The following is a 21712-nucleotide window of genomic DNA, read 5'->3' on the forward strand; positions in this document are numbered from 1 at the left end:
CCCATCATTTTATACCTGCACTTTAATGTTATTAACAGGACATTTTATTTTGCTCTAAAAGTCAGGACATATTTTGGCAGCCGGTTCCCCCATTCCCCTTAGCGTGCCGCATGAGGTCTTTGGCATTATTAGGGCAGCAGAAATGTGAGACGCGTGTAGTAAATGTCTGGGAAATATATACAGGGCCTGCTCTCCTTAAACTATCGCAGCCGCATGGCGGTTGATGCACGGGCCATTCGCACCGGTGTCCGCACATTTTAAAGGTCTAAAAAAAGGCAGTAGCGTGTCGGTGACGTGTCTCCTTTTCCCGCTGCCGAGACACCATGCAGTGGCTTTCTGTGTGCACCTGTGGGGAAGGGGGTGAGGGGGGGTTGTATACCCACACACACACACACACACACAGATAGCAGATAACACGCACCCATATACACACACACACACTTGCACAAACGCATAGAGGCAGGGCGGGGCAGCACTTGTGAAATTTATTTGGGTATCACAGTTTTTACGCCGGTTGCCATTGGATTTACAGGTTGGAATGGAATGCGGCCCAATGAAAGGCACTTTGATCCCTCCACCAGGTTGAGGTTTTTATTGGAGCGGCTCTGTATGGCACAGGGCATCTTTTATAAGGTTGTGAGGAACCCCACAACAGCCTCCAAAAAATCATAAAAATGTGAGACGTCAATGAAAGCGACTATGGTCACCAGGTCCAGTGATATCTCAACCCGTTATAAATGCATTCATTTGTCAGAGTCCTGAATACCTCAATGATTCTGATTGTAAAATTTGATTTGACTTTGACTTGTCTGTCCCTGCAATCCAGTACAGGTTGCTATTGTGCATATTCATACATACTCCGCTGGTCCGCTATTGATGGGTTGATGATTCATATGTAAGTGTATATATAGAGAAAGTATTTGAACAGAAAAGGGACAAAGTGGAGGCTATTGATAACTTACCAGAGACACTACAGTGAGCATGTAAGAACATGCACAATAGCAACATGTAGTGCGTTCCTGCTGCTAGTTAGCAGGCTATATAACTGTGTTGTGTTCCCCAGAGACGGAGGCTACTGCAGGAGTTGGGAGACCAGAAGATCCCCTTTCTGGGACCTTCAGACCGGGGCTTTCAGCAGCTGGTGAGTCAGTCAAACCTCCAGATAATGTGGATGATGTCTAGACCTGTACTGCACACCAAGGCCTTCTGCTTATTGTAGCCTACTGCTATACTGTAGCTCTTGTACAACAAGGTTTACTATATATTTTGCTAAATTTGTCAAATTTGGTTAGAATTGTAGTTTTTAGTCTTTTGATCTATATTATTTTAATTGAAATTCATCAGATAAATTAATGTACATTTAGATACATTAAATACATTTAGATAAATTCATGCGGTTTAGGTTTTTTTTTTTTCTTCTTGTTCTTCTATTCAGTCTTCTTTCAACATTTTTTTTATTTTTCTAATCTTCTTAGTGACCTGCCCAGATAATTACAAAGGTCTGAACAAAAAAGTGTTGTCAATGATGATTACAGTTTGTCATAAGCAGAACATTTTGCTTAATCTGATAAAATCCCTACCCCAACTTGTTTGTCTTTTTTCATAATCATATATTTGCAATAATGTATTATTTTAAATATATATATATACACGTGCGCACACACACACACACACACACACACACACACACACACACATACTGTATATACAGTACACACACACACATATACACATATATATATATATATATATATATATATATATATGTATGTATATATACAGCTCTGGAAAAAATTAAGAGATTTATAGGTATGAGTTTGAGTAAAATGAGTAAAATTAACATTTTTGTTTTATTCTATAAACTACTGACTATTTCTCCCAAATTCCAAATAAAAATATTGTCATTTAGAGCATTTATTTGCAGAAAATGACTGGTCAACAAACAAGTTCATATTCATTTTTAAACAACACAATACTAATGTTTTAACTTAGGAAGAGTTCAGAAGCAAAGAAGAGCCAGGCTGAGGTTTGCAAAAGACCATAACGATTGGACCGTAAAGGACTGGAGTAAGGTCATCTTCTCTGATGAGTCCAATTGTCAGCTTTGCCCAACACCTGGTCGTCTAATGGTTAGACGGAGATCTGGACAAGCCTACAAGCCACAGTGTCTCGCACCCACTGTGAAATTTGTTGGAGGATCGGTGATGATCTGGGGGTGCTTCAGTAAGGCTGGAATCGGGCAGACTTGTCTTTGTGAAAGACGCATGACTCAAGCCACGTACAAGGTTGTCCTGGAGGAAAACCTGCTTCCTTCTGCTCTGACAATGTTCCCCAACTCTGAGGATTGTTTTTTCCAGCAGGACAATGCTCCATGCCACACAGCCAGGTCAATCAAGGTGTGGATGGAGGACCATCAGATCAAGACCCTGTCATGGCCAGCCCAATCTCCAGACCTGAACCCCATTGAAAACCTTTGGAATCTGATCAAGAGGAAGATGGATGGTCACAAGCCATCAAAAAAAGCCGAGCTGCTTGAATTTTTGCGCCAGGAGTGGCATAAAGTCACTCAACAGCAATGTGAAAGACTGGTAGAGAGCATGCCAAGACACATGAAAGCTGTGATTGAAAATCAGGGTTATTCCACCAAATATTGATTTCTGAACTCTTCCTAAGTTAAAACATTAGTATTGTGTTGTTTAAAAATGAATATGAACTTGTTTTCTTTGCATTATTCGAGGTCTGAAAACACACCAGTTGTCATTTTCTGCAAATAAATGCTCTGTATGACAATATTTTTATTTGGAATTTGGGAGAAATGTTGTCAGTAGTTTATAGAATAAAACAAAAATGTTCATTTTACTCAAACACATACCTATAAATAGTAAAACAGAGAAACTGATAATTTTGCAGTGGTCTCTTAATTTTTTCCAGAGCTGTATATATATATATATATATATATATATATATATGTATATATACATACTGTATATACAGTACATACATATATACATGTATATACAGTATATATAATTTTCCAGTCATTATGTTATTATGATAGGAGTGTCTTGTGTTCCCCAGTGGGACTCCAGTTATTCTGGCCTGGTGTTGAGGCGTTCCTGCTCCCTGCCTACTGAGCTCCATGGCCGGGTGCAGGCAGCTTTGCTCACCCTGAGGAGCAAGGGCTGCCTCCTGAGGGACTTGGTTCGCGTCCGCGACCGAGATGTTTTCACCGCCGTCTCGCGGGCGCTCCTGGGCCAGCCGGGCCACACCTACCGCTACCTGGACACCCGGCTGTTCTCCATCCCCTGGCACAGCGAGGACAGCGAGGTCAAAGGTCAAAACTGTTGTGACCCCGACCTGAGGGCTGCCTGCAAGGCTTTGTGGGAGCTCAACACCTTCTTCTGCTCCGACGTGTCTCAGCGGAAGGAAGGGGACAAGCTGGCACAGTGCGTAAAGGTGGGGGAGGTCGAGGCCAAACATGGCGAAGAAGGAGACACAGAGTCTAAACACAGTGAAGACTCCAAGCATAGTGAAGGAGGGGACTCAGAGTCCAGGCAAAGTGAGGAGGGGGACACAGAGTCCAAGCACAGCGAGGAGTGGGACATCGAATCCAAGCACAGTGACGAAGCCTGCTCTGGGTCAAAACCAGAAGGGGAGTGGGAGACGGAGTCCAAACACAGCAGTGAGGAGGGAGAGTCCTCCCAGGTCAAACAAAGCGAACTGGGTGCCGCGGCGGGGTCGAAACCCAGTGAAGGAAAATGCCCCGCCTGGGCGGCCAAGACCAGCAGCAGCACAGAGACTGAACCTGTGGGACTGGGGGCCCAGGAGAAACCTGTGGCTGAACTGAAGCACAGCCTGTCAGATTACCACATTGAAGATGAGGAGGAGCAGGCGGGCAGGCAGGGCTGTTCCCAGCCCAGTCCTCCCCAGATGTGCACTGGTCCGGTGCAGTTCAACGTCACCCTACTCAACTACATGGACCCAGCAGCTATGAGCCAACTCAAAGAAGAGCCCTACTATGGCATGGGCAAAATGGCTGTGGGGTGGCACCACGATGAGAACCTGATCAGCCATTCCCCAGTGGCTGTGTACAGCTATAGCTGCCACGACGACAAAGGTAAGGGTCAAAGTCAGAATTGGTCACTTACACCTCACTTGCACCGTCCTTACTTTGTTAATTCGACAAGGCTCAATAGCATAGATTTAACACTCTTGAATCTCTTGATTTACCACTAATCTAAATCTAATCCAAAGTACATCATAGTAATTGTATGCCTCCGTCTATTTTTTGCAATTAATTATTCATTTTCCTCTTTCGCTGTAATATTCTCTCGAGTTATCTCAGCCGCTTTACAGTGGATCAGATGCAGCTAACCTTGTGTATTATGGCCCTACAGCAGTGCTGCAGCAGCTGTAGACATGGCCTCTGGTGAGGCAGCCATCAGATCCATCGATGCGATAGTGTCAGGGCATTATCAAATGTCATCACTGGCTTGCTGCTGACAGCCTTATCGCCGACAGTGCGAGGGGAGATCACAGACACTGGGATCTGAGCTCTTAACACACGCTCAATGGCACAGTCTGACAAACAGGCCTTATCACACACACCCCATCTCATCTAAATCATTTCCCCCAGAAATGATCGATGTGCAATTATCTGATATGGAATAATGAGCCACGCTTTGATAAGTGTTCCTAGACTGTACTGTATGGGATAATGCGTTGTCTCCTCATTATGGGACGCTGACTTACTTTGAAGAGCTGATAGTAGACATTTGCTGATTGAGTTGATAGAGCATCTCAGTGAGATCTTTGCTTTCTATAGAACATCGCTAAACAGGCAGTGAGAATACCATTGTGTCAAAAACACTTTTTCATTTAATATGTTGGCAGATGCCTGTGAAGGGTCCTCATGACCGGTATGTCATGTTTTCAGTGCCAAACAAAGGACCAGAACCAAAAAAACATTACCTCTTCATGTTTGAAAATGAAGAGGTATAGTTTAAAAATATTATTCACTATCAATTTTACAGTGGCAGCCATTATGTGCATTATGTTGCATTAGTCCTGCGTTAATACTGTAGACAATTATTTCTAGAATGTTAAACAGTAAAACCACATTAGCACATTTTAAAATAAAAGTCTAATGTCCCTCAACCAGCTACTTACCAGACCGTTCCTTGTGGCTGGAACGGCTGGAAAGAGAGCAAAACATGATTTCCTCTTGGGGTTGGAGCCAAGATGCAGCTGTAGTTTAGCAAGCATGAAGTGAAAAGTGGGACTTCTACACTGTCTGCATCTGTATATTGAAACTGTAATTCTGCAATATCATGTGCAAACATCCCAGCAGCCTTTGCGGCCGAGCTTTCTTCGGCGGGGCTTCTTAACCAGAACCACCTGCTCCAGAGGTCTGCTTCGATGATTTGTTCTCGGCCATTTCAACCCTGACCCAGTGAGCATGGGCTTCAAACGCCATGGCACAACACCTCGGCCGACTCTACAGCTGTGTCTTTTCTAGTCCTGAGCAACCCCACAGCTCCAGACTTCAGAGGGGAAAGCCTGATCAGAGCTATCCCCACGGCACATTACCTACTCCCAAAACGCAGCCTTCACTTTGGCCCGATGGCTCTGAGGACTCCCAGAACCGAGCTAATGGAATTGTTACCTTAAGGAATGTGGCACTTTTATGAGAGGTCCATGTTTTTTACATTGTCCCGGGGCAGAAAGAGGCTGTTCCGATCATAACAGAATTTGAACGGAACGCATAACACCTCTTAGATGTACAGATACTGTTGATGTTTTGCACGACACCTGCTTCCTTTAACATTTTACATCCTAACATCCTTTTTTCTATTTGAGAATCCTCGCCTTGCTTCTTTTTCCCAAGCCTGAACAGTATTCTGGGTTTTACTTTTTCCCAGCTGCCCCGATCCGGAGGAATCTGCCGCGACTGAGTGTTTTCCGGCCTGGAGGATGATCTTCCAGTATTCTGGAGGCCTTGGGGAGTGGTGTCATTAGCTTGCTCTCAGAGCACAATGGCTGGAAATTAAGTTACTATTTATCCGTGCTGAGCAAAGGAAAAGGCAGCTGTGGGGCAGAGAGGCCCAGGAAGAGTTTAGTATTGATTTTGCTGAAGGGTGTCGGCCAGCCAAGCCAGATCTTGTTTTCTTAGTGTGCCATGTAAGGATGGAAGGAGAGAGGAGAAGGGGGTAGGTGGTTAGAGTGAGTCAATGGGTTCGGAAACAGGAATATCATAGGATACCCTTTGTCCAATAAAACACTCTTACACACTCTCACTAAACATCATCAAGGGCTTTTATCCAACTATTTCCTCTTGCGCAGCATTATTATAGCATGAAAATCCTTTGGTAACAGCCAATACGATCATCGCGAAACATCTCCTTTGCTAAATCTGCTGTTAAGTGATTCTTACATTCTAAGGACAAGGAATATATGTTACATCTGTCTGGGTGGTATGGATTTGACCGTTGGACTGCTTGGGTTGTAATGTTGATGATCTACAAATTGAAAGTGGTAATCCATTAGGTCCGTAGTTTTTTCATTTTTTATTTTTTAATTTTTTTAATTTTGGTTTCACTTTTTGGTGATAAATGATCATTACATTACATCCCTAGAGATCACTTGTCAATCACTTGTCCAGGCCTGTTTTTCCTTAATTTTCTGTGGATGAATTTTGAGTTTCTGTAGGTGGCGCTCTTTTCTTTGTCTGTTCAGTCACGGTGGCTGTTGCTGCTCATGCTAACTACTAAGTTCTTCTATATATTCCAAACAAGGAGGGGAGAGGAAACAAAAATCCAATAAAAGACATTTTTATGTACCTGAACGAGAGCTGCACTTTTTCCCCCTGAACATTTATTCAGGGGAAACGTAAAAGGCATCACTTCCTGTACGCCATTGGATTTTTCCCAGGAAAGATTTATTCAACCCCAGTGTTTAGAATCACAAATGTACAAGCTTTCATGAACTGGGTATTGGTTGAATACTATACACTATTGTGCTATATCAATCAATGATAGAGAGCAGCAAAACTGACCTTTATTCATGCAAAAATGTCACAGATTATTACTTTAAGTTTATTTAACTTTTGCACTCAGTGCAAGTCACGCTGGGTAAAAGTGTCAACTCAGTGCCTGAAATGTGAATATTAATGTAGAATGCAAATGCTGCAGTGATGTGATGTGAAGTGATGTGGGCTGTGTGTGACTGACAGGTGGGAGCAGTGAGGGAGGCAGTGCTGAGAAGGCATGCTGGAGGATCGGGCTGAAGGTAGCCTGGGACATTCACACTCCCGGCCTGACCCTGCCACTGCAGTCTGGAGACTGCTATTACATGAGAGGTACAAAGCCTACACACACACACACACACACACACACACACACACACACACACACACACACATTCTCAGACACCACATGACATACTCACACTGTCAACCACCATGTCTGACTTTGGAGGAAGGAACACTTTATGACCCGATGTTGTTCCTCTACACACACACACACCCACATATGCACACATAAACACACCCGGCCATACACCAACGTGCACATGTAAACACTGATGCTCACACACACACACACACACACACACACACACACATATATGAACACACACATTTACACGCAAACTCACCCACACACACCGCCATGTCCGACTTCGGAGGAATGCTTTTATGACCCTATGTTTTACTGTTTGTTGTAGTCTGTCCCAAATGACCCATACAAGCAGGATGCACTTCAGCCTCTCTCTCTCTCTCTGTTTCCCTTTCCAACTCTCTCTCCGGCGGGAGGGACGGGGTGGTCGGGGCAACTTGGCCTGCGGAGTCTTAAGGTTCCATGAAATTGTGTGCATTAGAGAGGTTAGGAAAGCCAAATGTTATTTTATGAAGTCTTGTGACCCAGCGCCGTCCATGTCTCAGTGGAGAGGACAGACAGCGAGCCACAGGGGCGTAAATCAAAGCTTAATGCTGATGGCTGCAGCAGACGCCTCCGCCCTTCTCTCCTCGGCTCCGCAGGCCCTTCCAGGCCTTCTCAGATGTTGCTGCACTGTACTGGCCGTCAGGACATGCAGTATATCCACATCACAGCAGGCGGGTGTGTTCAAATGTACAAAAGGGTGGGACCCCTGATTGGCTGGATGGGGGATTTATAGTTTTATGGGAGTTGATGACAATGGCATACTGGTTTCACATAAGTATACGAGTCTTGGAATCAATCTCCCGTGCCTCAGCCTGATAAATCATGTTTTTTTCTATGAACGTATATATGTTTAATTATTTATTTTTTTTAGCTACAGAACAGCAAAAGAAAAGTTTGAATTAATGTTGAACACATTTTCCTACCATTTATCTAGAAATCAATACCTAAAAATCTGTTTTGCCTTAAACCATGTTTCCTTAGGTATAGACTAAATAGAAGATGTAAACTGAATGAAAGCATTTATGTAGAAATCATTATCTAAATATCTAGTCAATATCCAGTCAATATCCAGTCAATATCCAGTCTAATCAGTTTCATGATGATTTTCATGCTTTACTTATACTTATATAGAAAATATCTAAACTTTTTGTTAATTTTTGTTAAAGATCTTTTAGTTATCTTTCTTTGTTATTTGTTTTAATCATCATCATATTCCAGTTAGCAACTGTATACCAAACCAAAGCCTTAATTCCAACAGCATATCTGTACCTGATATTTGTGTAGAAATCAATATCTATATATATAGATTGAATTAACACAGGCAGCAAGATGACTAGTGATCAGTGACCATATCCATCTACTGTACAATCACGTGTCCTGTTAGTGTCCTTGATCAAGACACTGAACCCCAACCTCATTGTAAGTCACTCTGCATAAGAGTGTCAGCTAAATGCCCAAAATGTAAATGTACCATTCAGATTTCCAACAGATGTCAGGACTTGGAGCCAGAAGGGTGTAACTGGCATTTTGGGTGGGAATTCTAAGTAAAAGCTATTGGTGAGATTTATTTAGTAGTGCAAGTATCTCTTTATCTGTATATTTCTGTGATGACATTGTCATTGTCAAAATATATTTACAACATTTGATTAGCATATAAAGCGTATAAAGTTTGACAAAACCTGCTTATGTCCCTCTGGCTCCAAGCCCTCGATGTAACCTTGTTATTTCAGTTTGATGATTTTGGTGATTTTCATTTTGTGTGTTTTGTGACCCTAGGGCCAATGATCCCCATTCAAAACCTATGACAATTTGTCAAAAATTTTGTCGCAAGTCATCACCCTCTCTCCCCCAAAATTTCTTGTCTCTCTCTACTTTTAACTGTATAATAAACGCCAAAAAAACCCCCCAAAATAAGCAAAATAAATAAATAAATAAGAGTGATTTTAATGAATTTCTGAATAGTTGACTTTTGGAAGCTGCTGTGTTTTCATCTGAGCGCAGCGATGTCTGCACCTAGTATTCGACTCGACAGGGCTTGAAGCCGACCCCCTTTAGCTGGATGAGATTTACAATAGAACAGTCAGTTTCGGGCCAGCCGCGATAATAGAGTGATGGGCTGTTGTGCAGGCCATTCTAATGGGACTTGACTGTCGCGGATCAATGGGGATTTATGCTCCGCTTGGTGAGTACGCCCTTGAGAGGCCAACTGCTCCACAACGATAGTGGCTCACACACTCCTCGCCCCGTCTGTCGCTTTGTTGGCCTACCTGAATTAAACACCTGGCACAATGCGCGAACATACGCACGCACCTATAAATTTGCAAAACACACATGCACTAGGCACACACACACACACACACACACACACACACACACACGCCATCACTTGCAAAGAATAAAGAGAAGCAGACACAAACACTTACTCACCACACTCCCTCTTTTGTAATGAGTGCAGTCTTCCATTTACAACCCCCCCCACATACACACACACTCACACTTACACACACACAGAGCTGCCACCACCAAACCAAGTGTTAAAATTAAGCGTTCCAGTGTTTTGAGTGATATACACCATATGATAAGTACTTTAAGTACTTTGTGGTATTTAAAGAAAAATACAATGGTGTATAACCACAGACACCATAATGTCTTTTCAGCGCCATTTGTCACCGGCTGGCCCTTTTGAACTGCTAATGTCTGAGCCGCTGGAGGCAAATTGAATCACTGTTATTTCCACCCAAATGGAATTTCAGCGGTTAAAAAAGAACAATGCAAGTCTTGACACCGGGCCTGTTCAATAATCAGATTTCCAGCTCCCAATGCACAGGGGGACTGGAGAAAAGAGTTGACCCAATATATTTAAAAGCCTGCTTCCTGGAAAAAAGGACAAGTGGCAGCAGGCGTAGGGGTTGAAAGAAAGATAAATATTTATTACAGTTATCGAGTTTGCCTCTCCTCCCTCCTGATCCCACTGAGGCGTCAGACGCGCCAAGAAAAGAGCAGATTGATGGAGATAATTTGTTATTGGATATAAACAGTTTTAAAGACGCAGAGTAATTCTGCCCAGAGACCTAATCCCTCACAATCTCATCAGGGGGAAGAAAACACCGGCAAGTTGTTTTGTTTGTCACAATCTTTTTTTTCCCTTCCACCAAACAATAATATCTTCCTCCCAGAGCATTTGGCTGTTTGACTTTCAAATCACAGGCATTAGCCGGTGTACTCTTGCTCAAGGCGGGTGTAAATATGCACATGTGCTGTGAATGACAGCTCTGTCATGGCTAAATTAATTATTGGTGTGAGGCAAATAACGGCAGAGCTGAGAAACATCTATACACACAAAGAAACACATGGAGGGATACACAGGAAACAGCAGTAAGGCCTCTTCGTGAAGCTCCTGTGATATTGGACAAATGTTTGTTGGTATGGCGCTTCCATCTTGACAGATTGAGCGCGATCTGGTTTTGTTTGGTAATTAAAATTATAGTACAATGCTGCTCATTCCATTTGATTCGGTGCTGGACGGAGTGCAATCTGTCTGAGATGATTTAGTTGTCATGTTGAGTCAGGCACACCTTTTCAACTGCTTTTCTATTGTATTCTGCTCTGTTCTCTTCTGTTTTAGTCTGTTCTGTTTTCTGTTATAAAGACAGTTTACAAGATCAAATTTGGACTCTTTCAGGCTAAGGTATGGCAAATGCCATATCCAGCTGACATCTATGCTGCTGGATGATCTATTCTATTCTATTCTATTCTATTCTATTCTATTCTATTCTATTCTATTCTATTCTATTCTGTGCTGTTCTGTTCTGTGTTGTTATGTTCTATGCTGTTCTGTTCTGTTCTATTCTATTCTGCTGCTCTGTTCAGTTCTATTTTATGCTACACCGTTCTGTTAAAATATTGTTATGTCTGGTGGATGATCTGTTCTTTTCTATTCTGCTCTGTAGTATGCTGTTCTGTTCTATTCTATTCTGTTCTATTCTATTCTATTCTATTCTATTTTATTTTATTCTGTTCTATTCTATTGTATTCTGTTCTATTCTTTTCTCTTATGTTCTGTTCTATTCTGTTCTGCTGCTCTGTTCAGTTCTATTCTATTCAACACTGTTCTGTTAAAATAATGTTATGTCTGGTGGATGATCTGTTCTTTTCTATTGTTTTCTGTAGTTTGCTGCTCTGCTCTGCTCTGCTCTGCTCTGTTCTGTGGATGGTGGATGATTGATGGTGCTATTGTTAGCATTCTGACAGCTTTCTGTTCCCCGTCTCTACCAGATGACCTGAACAGCACCCACCAGCACTGTGTCCTAGCTGGAGACACCGCCCGCTTCAGCTCAACACACAGAGTGGCGGAGGTGAGCAGCCACCAGGCCTCAGACGGATACCACAATGTTTAGAATTTGTAGAGAAAATGCTGTAGTATGCTAACTGTGTCCCTTGGTTTCAGTGTGGAATGCTACCAATGTTAACAAACCATTTTTACGGGAATGGAAGAAAGCATAAAAGAAGTAGAAACGTTTTCTACAATGTGTCTGGTGAACAAAAATAACTAAAATTCAAAAAGCCAACATATATCTCTTTGAAGAATATAATGTCACTGTCGGGTAAAAACCTCATAATCCAGCGGTTATGTGTGTAAAACTACGTGACCTGGTCTGTCCCATTCCCAACAGTGCTCCAGTGGGACCCTGGACTACATCCAGTCCCGCTGCCGAGAGGCCCTGTCCAACCTGCACACCGACCCAGAGACCGGCTCCCACAGCCTGCTGGCCCTGCTGCCCGACACGCTGCAGCACTGTGAGGAGGTGCACAACGAGGTGGGGGTTTGGTGGTGTGTGTGTGTACATACAGGTGTGTGTAGGGGTGTGTTTGTATGTGTGTACACATATTGTATGTGTTTGCTCTGCTCTTGTGTGTGTGTGTGCGTGTGTGCATGTGTGCGTGTGTATTTGGCATGCTTGTATGTTTGGGTGTGTGTTTTTGCCATGGTTCTTGTTTCTTTGTGTGTGTATGTGTTCCTGAATGTACAGATGTGGTCGTATTAATTCATATCCATAATATAATGATTTTATTTACTCTGTGACCAATCTTGAAATGTTTTAAATTATCTGAATTCAAAGCCTTAAAAGGTCTTAAATTTGGTTAAAATTTGCCATTTGAGTCTGAAATATGTGTTCAGACGTCAAAAATGTAACCTTTTCTTGGTGCATTAGTACTTTTCAAGTGAGAAATCTCCCAAGCTGCACAGGTTACTTTAATGTTGTTTTTACTCTTTAGGCTGGAGTGTTGAGATGAAATTGGTCTTAAATTTTATTTGAACTGGCATTAAAACAGCCTTTAAAAGGCTTAAGTTTAACTTGAAGAAACCTGTCATCACCCTGGTGACTATTTTGTGATATGTGCCAGACCTGAAACATGTAGCATTTGCAAATACTCAAAGGTTTGTTTTGGCCTGCTGGGAGTACCAGGTGAATAAGCTTGGCCACATGGGACAACACAATATGTGGCAAAATTATTTTAATATACTTCTCTTGAATTGTCAACTTACCTGACACTGTCTGAATTGTCCTGATGCTGTAAACCCCACCCATGTGGTACTCTTAAGAGGTTAAAAAATTGCTTATTGAATTATCTGCTCCTAAAGGGTTTCTATTCTCAAGATATAAAAAAAGTTATGGAATATGACATTTCTAGGCTGAGGAAAGTTCAGGAATATGATGAATCTCAAAAATTTTGGAAGTGTCATGAAATTTGATTATTTTGCTTTAAATGTATGTTTTTCTGCATTCATATATTTATACATACATATGCATATGCTCTAGTTGATCTCCTAATCTCTGATGGAATGATAGCCCAGATAACAATTTTGATGTTACATTGACATTATATTACATAATTTAAGATTACATTCACTCCAAGTGATGCAAGACTCATGATTTTTAAAATCAGCTAATTAACAAAAAATATATAATTTTGGTCATGGAAATTGTGCTATACAGTATGTCATAGAGTCATGCAGAAACGTATAGGAGCCTGCATAGGAACTATTTGATCTTGGTTTGATGTGCCCTTTGCGTTTCATGTGCATCGTGGGAGCTGCTGACCATGCTGAGAGTTTACTGATTACAGGTTAAAGCTCTCTAAAAGGCAGACTGGGAGCCTGTCAGCAATCCACCGTCTACTTACCTGGTTATTTCTACTCAGGGAAATGCCTCCTATATAGAAATCCAGGTTGTTCTCATTTGTCCTGGCCTGTGATGGATCGTAAGCTAATAGCCTCTCCATATGTTATCTAAGGATGGAGTCATGGGGGGGGGGCATGACTTTCCCCCTCCCTTTTCACACACAACAATGAGTGATGCTGGTTGGGGTATTGAGGGATAGAGCGAGGTCAAAAAAAAGGGGCCGTGTGGGGCCGTCCACGCCGCTAGCGGCGGCCCGCGTTAGCCTGCCGGAGGCCAACAGTTAATATAGCACTTCACCTCTCCCCCCTTTGCACCCCTGGGCTCCGAGCGCACTTCCAAGCCGACGCCAGCACCCAAGCCCCTCGGCGGGACGCCATGACAGATGAGCCTGGCGTAAGGTTGTTTAAAGGTTGTAGGCAGTATTAATTATTCAGCGCTGCCAAACAATAGGGCTGTCTGTGTCAGGAGGGGCGCTGCGCTAGTTGAGCTAGCAACACCTGCTAGCTTGCCGCATAGCGCCACAGGATTACCCAGCATAGGCCCCCACCAGGAGGGCAAAACACGTTTATTTAGGAAAACAGGACGCTATTTATAAAAGAGCAGGTTTGTGTGTATGTGTGTGTGTTTAAGTAAAGGAGGGGGGGGTTGCTCTCGGGGGCTCCAGCCTACCCTACCTGGCGCTCGCGATGATCGATGTGGCCATTTGTTTGGAGTTGCCCACGAGAGCAGAACACCCACTTAAATGATGTATTGTTGGCGGAGTTATTTATGATGGCGGCCCACTTTGGCGCTTAGCGGGTGCATATTGCGCGGGTCGTGTTTGACATGGACGACCGAGGAGCGAACAAGCCGGAGACGCGCAGGCAGCCTGACCCGAGCAGCGCCTTATGGGCCTTTCCTTAAAAAGTGCTAAACAGAGAGGGCTAGCGCCGGCTGACATCGCTCGGTTGTTGTGCAATGCGGTTGAACAGGGAGGGGGTGGGAGGGTGGTGGTGGTTGGGAGGGGTTGGGGTTGGGGGGTGGAGGTTGACAGTTGTCAGAGGAGGTGGGCGGGTCTGACGATGATGAAGCAGAGCGTCTGCCATCTGAGTACGAGTGTTCAGGGAGGGGGGGTGGGTAGAGACAGAAATGAAGAAAAACTGAAGTTCCCACCTGTTTGTTAAGCTTGGTCTCTCTCACTGTCTCTTTTTAATCTCACCTGCTGTCTTGGAGGGTGGGGGGTGGGGGGGTGAGCAGGGGAGGGAGGGGTCTAACGTAGCATCGCCACACGGCCCCCGTGTGCCTGTTTGGCTTTGAAATGCTAATCCCAGACGCAAACGTCTTGTCTCATTTAAAGCCACCATGTCACTTCCCAGGTGGGTGTGTGACAGAGTGCCCTGGGGGACCCCCTCTAATGATGCCAGTCCCCCCACAGTAAATATTGAATGGAGGGACAAGCTTTTCCCACATGTTCTGGCAGAAAGTAAACTCGATGTGGAGGCAGGTATGCGTGACCTTCCAGCGTCCTGTTTTCCAGGCCAAAACTTCTCCCCAGGCTCCCAGCTCTTCGCTTGGCTTTGGAGCGCCTCACCTGAGGGGCTTACGCTGGCAATATCAGTGTAATCTTTTAAATCGCTTCTCAAAACACGTTTCTGCTGGCAGGTCTGTACAGTATGTATCTGGTGTTTGCTTATTTTATTCCCGTCGTATTTACCTGTTCCTTTTTAACCCTGTTTTTAATTCAAGTCTGACACTGTTATCGCATGTCTTATTGGGATTTATTTATTGTTGTCTTAATGCCTGTAAAGCACTTTGTTAAGTTTGTTTGGAGAAATGCTGCGCAAATAAAGATCACTTACTGATAAAACTGTATTCAGAAAGAAAATGCGTCTATGCTCTTCTGAGCTGTGCAAAATCATGATTTGGCAACAGTTTTCATGTCATTTTTTTAAAGATTTAATTTATTAATTTAACTATTATTTAACTATGTTAGTCACATTGATATCAAGGATCTCTGCTCCAGTGGAGACTTGACTAAGACAGCAGGAGCCCATATTGTTACATTTGGGCCCCAAGGACGAAAAGTGTTGATTTGAAAACTGTCATTATATGGAGTATTATAGATAGGAATGAAAATGTTAAGGGCAGTGTGTGTGTGTGTGTGTGTGTGTGTGTGTGTGTGTGTGCCCTAGCTTGTGCAGGACCACTCTGGCAAGTGTGTGATGAGTGTGTGATGAGTGTGGGCTGGGGGGGACCGGCTCTCCTGGTTGATGTGTGAGGAGGCCAGGAAAGGTAAACAGAGGACGGCAGGCTGGGATCGATCCCACTCTCATCAGCTCCCACCTCGGGGCCCCGGCCCGGAAATTGATTGGACCTGCTCAGGGAATACCGTGGAGGTGTGAAAAAATCGCGCCTCATTAAATGGGAAAAAAGGGGGCTACTTGGCTTTGACTCCCGGGTCGCCATGGTGAGCGGCCGGTCGACTAATGTGGGGCTAATGTGTAGTTAGTGTGTCCGTCACCTGGAGAGATGACAGCCACTGCCGCGGGGGAGCCACTAGCTCGCCTCTCGCTCCCCCGCGCCGTCTCAGAGAAAAACTAGCCCTAACAACCTCTCTCTCTTTCGCACACACTTTCGATCCGTCTGCCTGGATAGGTGGCATTTAGTTAGAGTTCCCCTCTTGGTAACTCACAGCTGGGCGGCCAGACTCCAAATGCCACAGAGCCGGCGCTCCTCAGTCGCCTTAGATGGCCTGCTTTGTGGCTGCCGCTGGCCGGCGCGGTGGGGGCCGGGCAGCCATGTCGGCTCAAAGCGGAGACACAGGTTGGCTTCTTCTCACTAAAGGACAGGCGGACAATCAGAGAGACGGAAGGAGGGACGGACAGAGAGAAAAGGACGGCCGATATCGGCGCTCAGCGGCTTTGTTGTGTGTTTGAGCTGTAGTGATCGAAGGGGAGTGGATTCGGAGAGTGTTGAAGGGACCATAAAGGCTGACATTTCTTTGAAGGGTGGGTTGTATGGAGTGACTGTGAGGCTGCTGAGCAGTGCCACTGACTGTGTATTCTCCCTTACATGCCCCAATCCTTGCATGTCATCCCTGCTGTGATCAGAGCCTTTTGGAAGCAAATGGCAGGATGATTCTGTGCACGGCTGCTACCCAAGGCAGACCTGCTCAAATCGTTTGTGCAAATAATTCTTGCCCTTTGTTTTCACTTGCTTAGAGTGCTGAATGGGTGGTGTCTTGCCTCATAATACAAAACAATGACTGCTAGAATTTGAGTTAATCACAGGACAGTATTTGAGAGTCAGTTTAGCATACTTTTGCATGATGAACAACTTACCTGACGCTCTTTGAGTTGTCATGATGCGATAAACCCCTGGTACTCCCTGCAAGTTAAAACAAATAAAAATAAAAAACACCTCCGTGAATTATTTGCAAATGCTACAGTATCTGACCCAGGTGCAGTCGGGGGCCTAGCAGACATCTCACTTTAAGTTTTTGCGTAGAAGTCGACTGCTCAAACCGCTGTGAGTTCACATCTCTAACAAGGAGCTATACAGTACATCGTCTAATGCTCCGTTAGAAGAACAATAAACAGAGTAGGTTTTAGAAAAGGAACAATAGCTCTCTCAGTCCCATTTGATATGCGACTCCTTTGTATGCAACTACACTTTGTGTTGTACAGTTGTCTATGTCAAAACGAAATGGGGCATGCATTGTTTTGGGTGGATGATGCTTTGTAGGATGTTTTGGGGGAGGGCAACTCACAGCGCCTTTCATTTACGTCGGCGGCATTTGGGGCAATCTCTGACATACACACTCGCACTGGCAATTGTATGCACAGACACTGACAAAGACACTCACACACCTACGTAGACAGACACACACACAAGGGCACAAACACACGCGGATGCGCATGCGGGCGCACACAAAAACACACACTTAGAAATAGATAGGCTACACCTGGCTACACGAAGCATCCTTGCGAGGATTAAATCAGCACTTCAAAAGAGCAGGAAACAAAAACACTCCCAGTGGAGGAGAGGCGAGCGGCTCGGCAGCCGAGACTGTCATCCCCAGACGGAGCGAGGGAGCGGGAGAAGAGGGGAAGGAGGGAGGAGAACGAGGAGAGGAGGGAGAGGGCGGAGTTTTCAGGTGTGCTGACTGGAAGGTGTGTGTGTGTGTGTGTGTGTGTGCATGTGTCTGTCTATCTCTGCGTCAATGTGTGTTAAGATTATGCGTTTGTGTGTATACCTAGTCTCAGAGAGATGACCATCTTTTGCTAGGATTACTGTTTCATATAACTCAATAAAAACTCCTGCTTATTAACACAGAATATTGTACTTTACGGAGATCTCAGACAAAGAAAAAATAATAAATCTACTTACAAAATGGGCAGCAATGAGTGCAATGAGTAATTTTCCAAGGGAATATATTCTTTCACTGCTTTCCTGGATAGTCTTCATTTTGGCCAAAATCACATCCCACATTAACCTCTCTGACTAGGCAAAAATGCACAAATCAGACAGATTTAGCCCATTTTTTTTTAAACGATCACTTTTGGGAAATGTTACTTTTATGGGGAACAACATGACTACGTGCAGAGCTCCAGGCCCTGGAGAAAGGCCTTGTGACCAGATATAGTGAATTATTATAGAATTCATAACAATTTGCATTACAAACAAAAACTGACTATTAAATATTGTAGTGTTAAAACACATCAAGAGTTTTGTTCCAAAAGGAGATATCCACCATTTGAAAAGAATAATGCCTTCTCTTACAAAATGACTCATAGCACACATTTTAAACATATTATGATTATGGCTTTTGACAGAATGGTGTAACTTATGTCCTTGCTTGACAAAATGATAATGCTTTTACAGGCTGTACTGCAGACTACATTCTAGTACTGAATTATAATTTTTAAGCTTTGATTATTTTGCAAAGTTGAAATAGTCCATTTTGGAAGGCAAAAAATATTTAGTCAAGATATTGATTCCTGCACATACATAATTTCCTGAAGTTCCATATGTACATGTTTTTTTTTATGAACATTACAGAATTTTTCCTTTCACAGCCTAATGCACATGAAATCATCATTTTTAGACAGTTATTTTGCTTTTATGTTTTATGCTTTCACTGAGGAGCGTTAGCAAAATTTCATAGAATAGATTTTTTCACTATCTTACATTAGATTTAACTGAATTAATTGGGTTTCTATATTCTTGCTATTTAACCACGAGTGTGTCCCTCTGTGTGTGTGTGTGTGTGTGTGTGTGCAGGTGGAGTTTGAGTGGCTGCGGCAGTACTGGTTTCAGGGCCAGCGCTACACCCGCTTCTGCAGCTGGTGGACCAGGCCCATGGAGCAGCTGGAGAAGGACTGGAGGCTCATGGAGACCATGGTAAGACCACAGTGAAACCGTTTCCTCAGGCTGTGTAGTCTAATGGGTCCAGTATGGCACTGACACTGCAGTCCACCAAAAGGCATATATAAATACTCATCCTAATGATTTATCAATTCATCAACTCTAGTAATATATAAATATAATATATAAAATATATAAAAATATATTTTCAACAGGCCCCGTAATTTTCAGCCCAGTTCTTTAGCAGGAGCATTTTTTCCCAGGAATTTTCCCAGGAAAAAGAAACAAATTCTTAAAAATATAAGGTGAAAACAGTTATTTATATACAAGACCTGTTTCATATGGTAATAAAGAAAACCATACTTATGGATAATAACAATGACCCTGATTCCTCCATTTAACATTTAAGATAGGCTGTACACGTAGGTTTAGTAATGTATCAGTAGGGGCATAAAAGGAACAATAATATATCTTCCAGATCATATTCTTGGACCTGAATAGTAATAATTGCATCATTTTTACTATTTCCCAGCAATATCAGCAGCTTAATGATAAGCGTAGACACACCTCTGTCTGTGCTTATTACACAAACTACATAAATGATCCGCAGGTGTGCATGAAATTACATGACGGATTGTCTAACTGCTCACCACTGTGCATTATTAAGGATGTGTCATATGTTTCATCACAGCCTCACAGAGGTTTTATTGGAGAGGAACGTGGGCAAACAGCTATTAGTTAGACACCACTGCAAGGGAAAATCACTTAGTAATGTCAGACTCACAAACCAAAAGGGGCGTGAACACACATTGAAGTCACCTTAGTCACAGCTCTGTACCGTAAATATGTACAGCAGACACACACACACACACACTCTCTCTCTCTCTCTCTCTCTACTGTAGATATGGCACACTTACACACACACATATACACTCACTCTATGCTAGAAATACTGTATGTATACACACACAAACACATACAGACTCTCTTTCTCTCTCTCTCTCTCTCTCTCTCTCTCTGTCTCTCTGTCACCAGTGGTGTCTATGGTGCTTCTCTCATAGTTCGATTTGAAAGAGTGTGTGTGCATGTATGCGTGTGTGCGTGTGTGTGTGTGTGTGTGTGTGTGTGTGTGTGTTTAACACCCAGACACCAGAAGCAGCAGGGGGCACTCTTGTATCACTGTAGCAGCAGCAGAGGGGACGAGCAGAAGAGCTGTGCTCCTCTCTCCTTCGCCTTCTCTCTCTCTCTCTCTCTCTCTCTCTCTCTCTCTCTCTCTCTGTGTCTCTATGTCTCTCTCCCTCTCCCTCTGTCTCTGGGAGCTCTCTGTCTCTGGCAGTGTCGAGCGCTGAGCAGTAATCACATCTAATGCTCAGGCGGGGATAAAGACAGGGGCTGGAGGAGAACAGTGCTGCTGCTGCTGCTGCTGCTGCCGACGCTGCTGAGCACCAGCCACAGTCGTAGTCTCTCTCTCTCGCTCTCTCGCTCGCTCTCTCTCAGTCGAACAGCCTGGCAGGGGGCGTGTGTGTGTGTGTGAGGGGGGTAGTAGACAGGGGCTAAACTCATCTAGAGCTCCACCTCCGGGCCCAGATGAAGTGTGTGATTTGGACCTGTATTTAGAAAAGGGCATGAGTGAAATGTGAGGTCTCTCTCTCTCTTTCTCTCTCTTTCTCTCTCTCTCTCTCTCTCTCTCTCTCTCTCTCTCTCTCTCTCTCTCATGGGCAAGCAGACCCCATCCATTGCTTGTGTGTGTGTCTGTGTGTGTGTCTGTGTGTGTGTGTGTGTGTTTCGATGTGTCCACATCTGGATTGAAGTCATGCAATAGGAACATAGCATCACACTTCACACAACATAGCAAAAGAATCACCAGTGACATTTTATAAAAAAATAAAAAAAATCAACTTGACAATAATTTTAAATTTAAATAAACTCTTCAAATATTAGTTTTCTGTAATATAATTTAATTTTTTCTATCTCAGATTACTTTTGTATGCATTTATATGGACATGAATTTAATTGTTTAATTTATTTGGGTATAAATACAATTAATCACATCAGTGTCAAATCACAAAAACAAGCATTTCCACTGCAGAAAGCACATTTGACCCACAGAAAAATAAAACGCAGGTGAATGCATAAATGTAATGATTCACTATTGTGATGCAAGACAACAATATTGCTCTCGCAAGCAATATTAACATACACACATCGACCCCCGATATGCTGATGAAAAGCACTTTTGGTTTTTATAGATGTGACTTATAGATTTCCTTTTGGTGGTTTTGATAGCTTGGGCTTTTCTGCAGTTAGATTAAATTACATTTCTCTCAATTGCTCCGGATTTATTTGAATTATGTGTTTTACCTCTACATTCCTGCATTGTATATATTTTAAATTATGAAGCTGGCAATTTACAGTATACTATAATCTAATCAAATAACAATGACCTACTGTGTGCATATGCTATTTGTAACACCATCTATTTATTTGGATTCTTTTTTCCACAGAGTATATTTTAAGATGGCATGTTTTTTTTTTCAAATTTGACATCATCATGGGTATTTTAAAATAGCAAAAATATGCATCTTCAAATAGGGTTTAAAAAAACAACAGTGTTGTACTATACACCCACAACGCACTGTAGCAATAAAACAGCCTATTGTTTTATCCTGCTAAAATAGCAATACAAACAGCCACCCTGCCTCTCTTTATTGTCATATTTAGCACGCAGTGTTGTGGGATGCG

At 43.2% G+C, this 21712-nt stretch overlaps 1 protein-coding gene across 1 annotated transcript in view; it reads left to right on the forward strand.

Moving 5' to 3' along the window:
• Nucleotides 1–21712, forward strand: part of fto (FTO alpha-ketoglutarate dependent dioxygenase) — a 125948-nt gene that overhangs the window by 21691 nt on the left and 82545 nt on the right. Inside the window, exons 2-7 of the mRNA XM_071531162.1 lie at nucleotides 1064–1141; nucleotides 3079–4117; nucleotides 7232–7357; nucleotides 11715–11794; nucleotides 12113–12256; nucleotides 18887–19006. Of these exons, the coding sequence (XP_071387263.1) occupies nucleotides 1064–1141; nucleotides 3079–4117; nucleotides 7232–7357; nucleotides 11715–11794; nucleotides 12113–12256; nucleotides 18887–19006 (1587 nt within the window). The remainder of the gene's footprint in view (nucleotides 1–1063; nucleotides 1142–3078; nucleotides 4118–7231; nucleotides 7358–11714; nucleotides 11795–12112; nucleotides 12257–18886; nucleotides 19007–21712) is intronic.

The sequence above is a fragment of the Centroberyx affinis genome, unplaced genomic scaffold (assembly GCF_046629955.1).
Source record: "Centroberyx affinis isolate AG114_WGS23_722 - 3 ecotype Tasmania unplaced genomic scaffold, CSIRO-AGI_Caff_v1 ptg002047l_1, whole genome shotgun sequence".
In the NCBI taxonomy this organism is placed as follows: Eukaryota; Metazoa; Chordata; class Actinopteri; order Beryciformes; family Berycidae; genus Centroberyx; species Centroberyx affinis.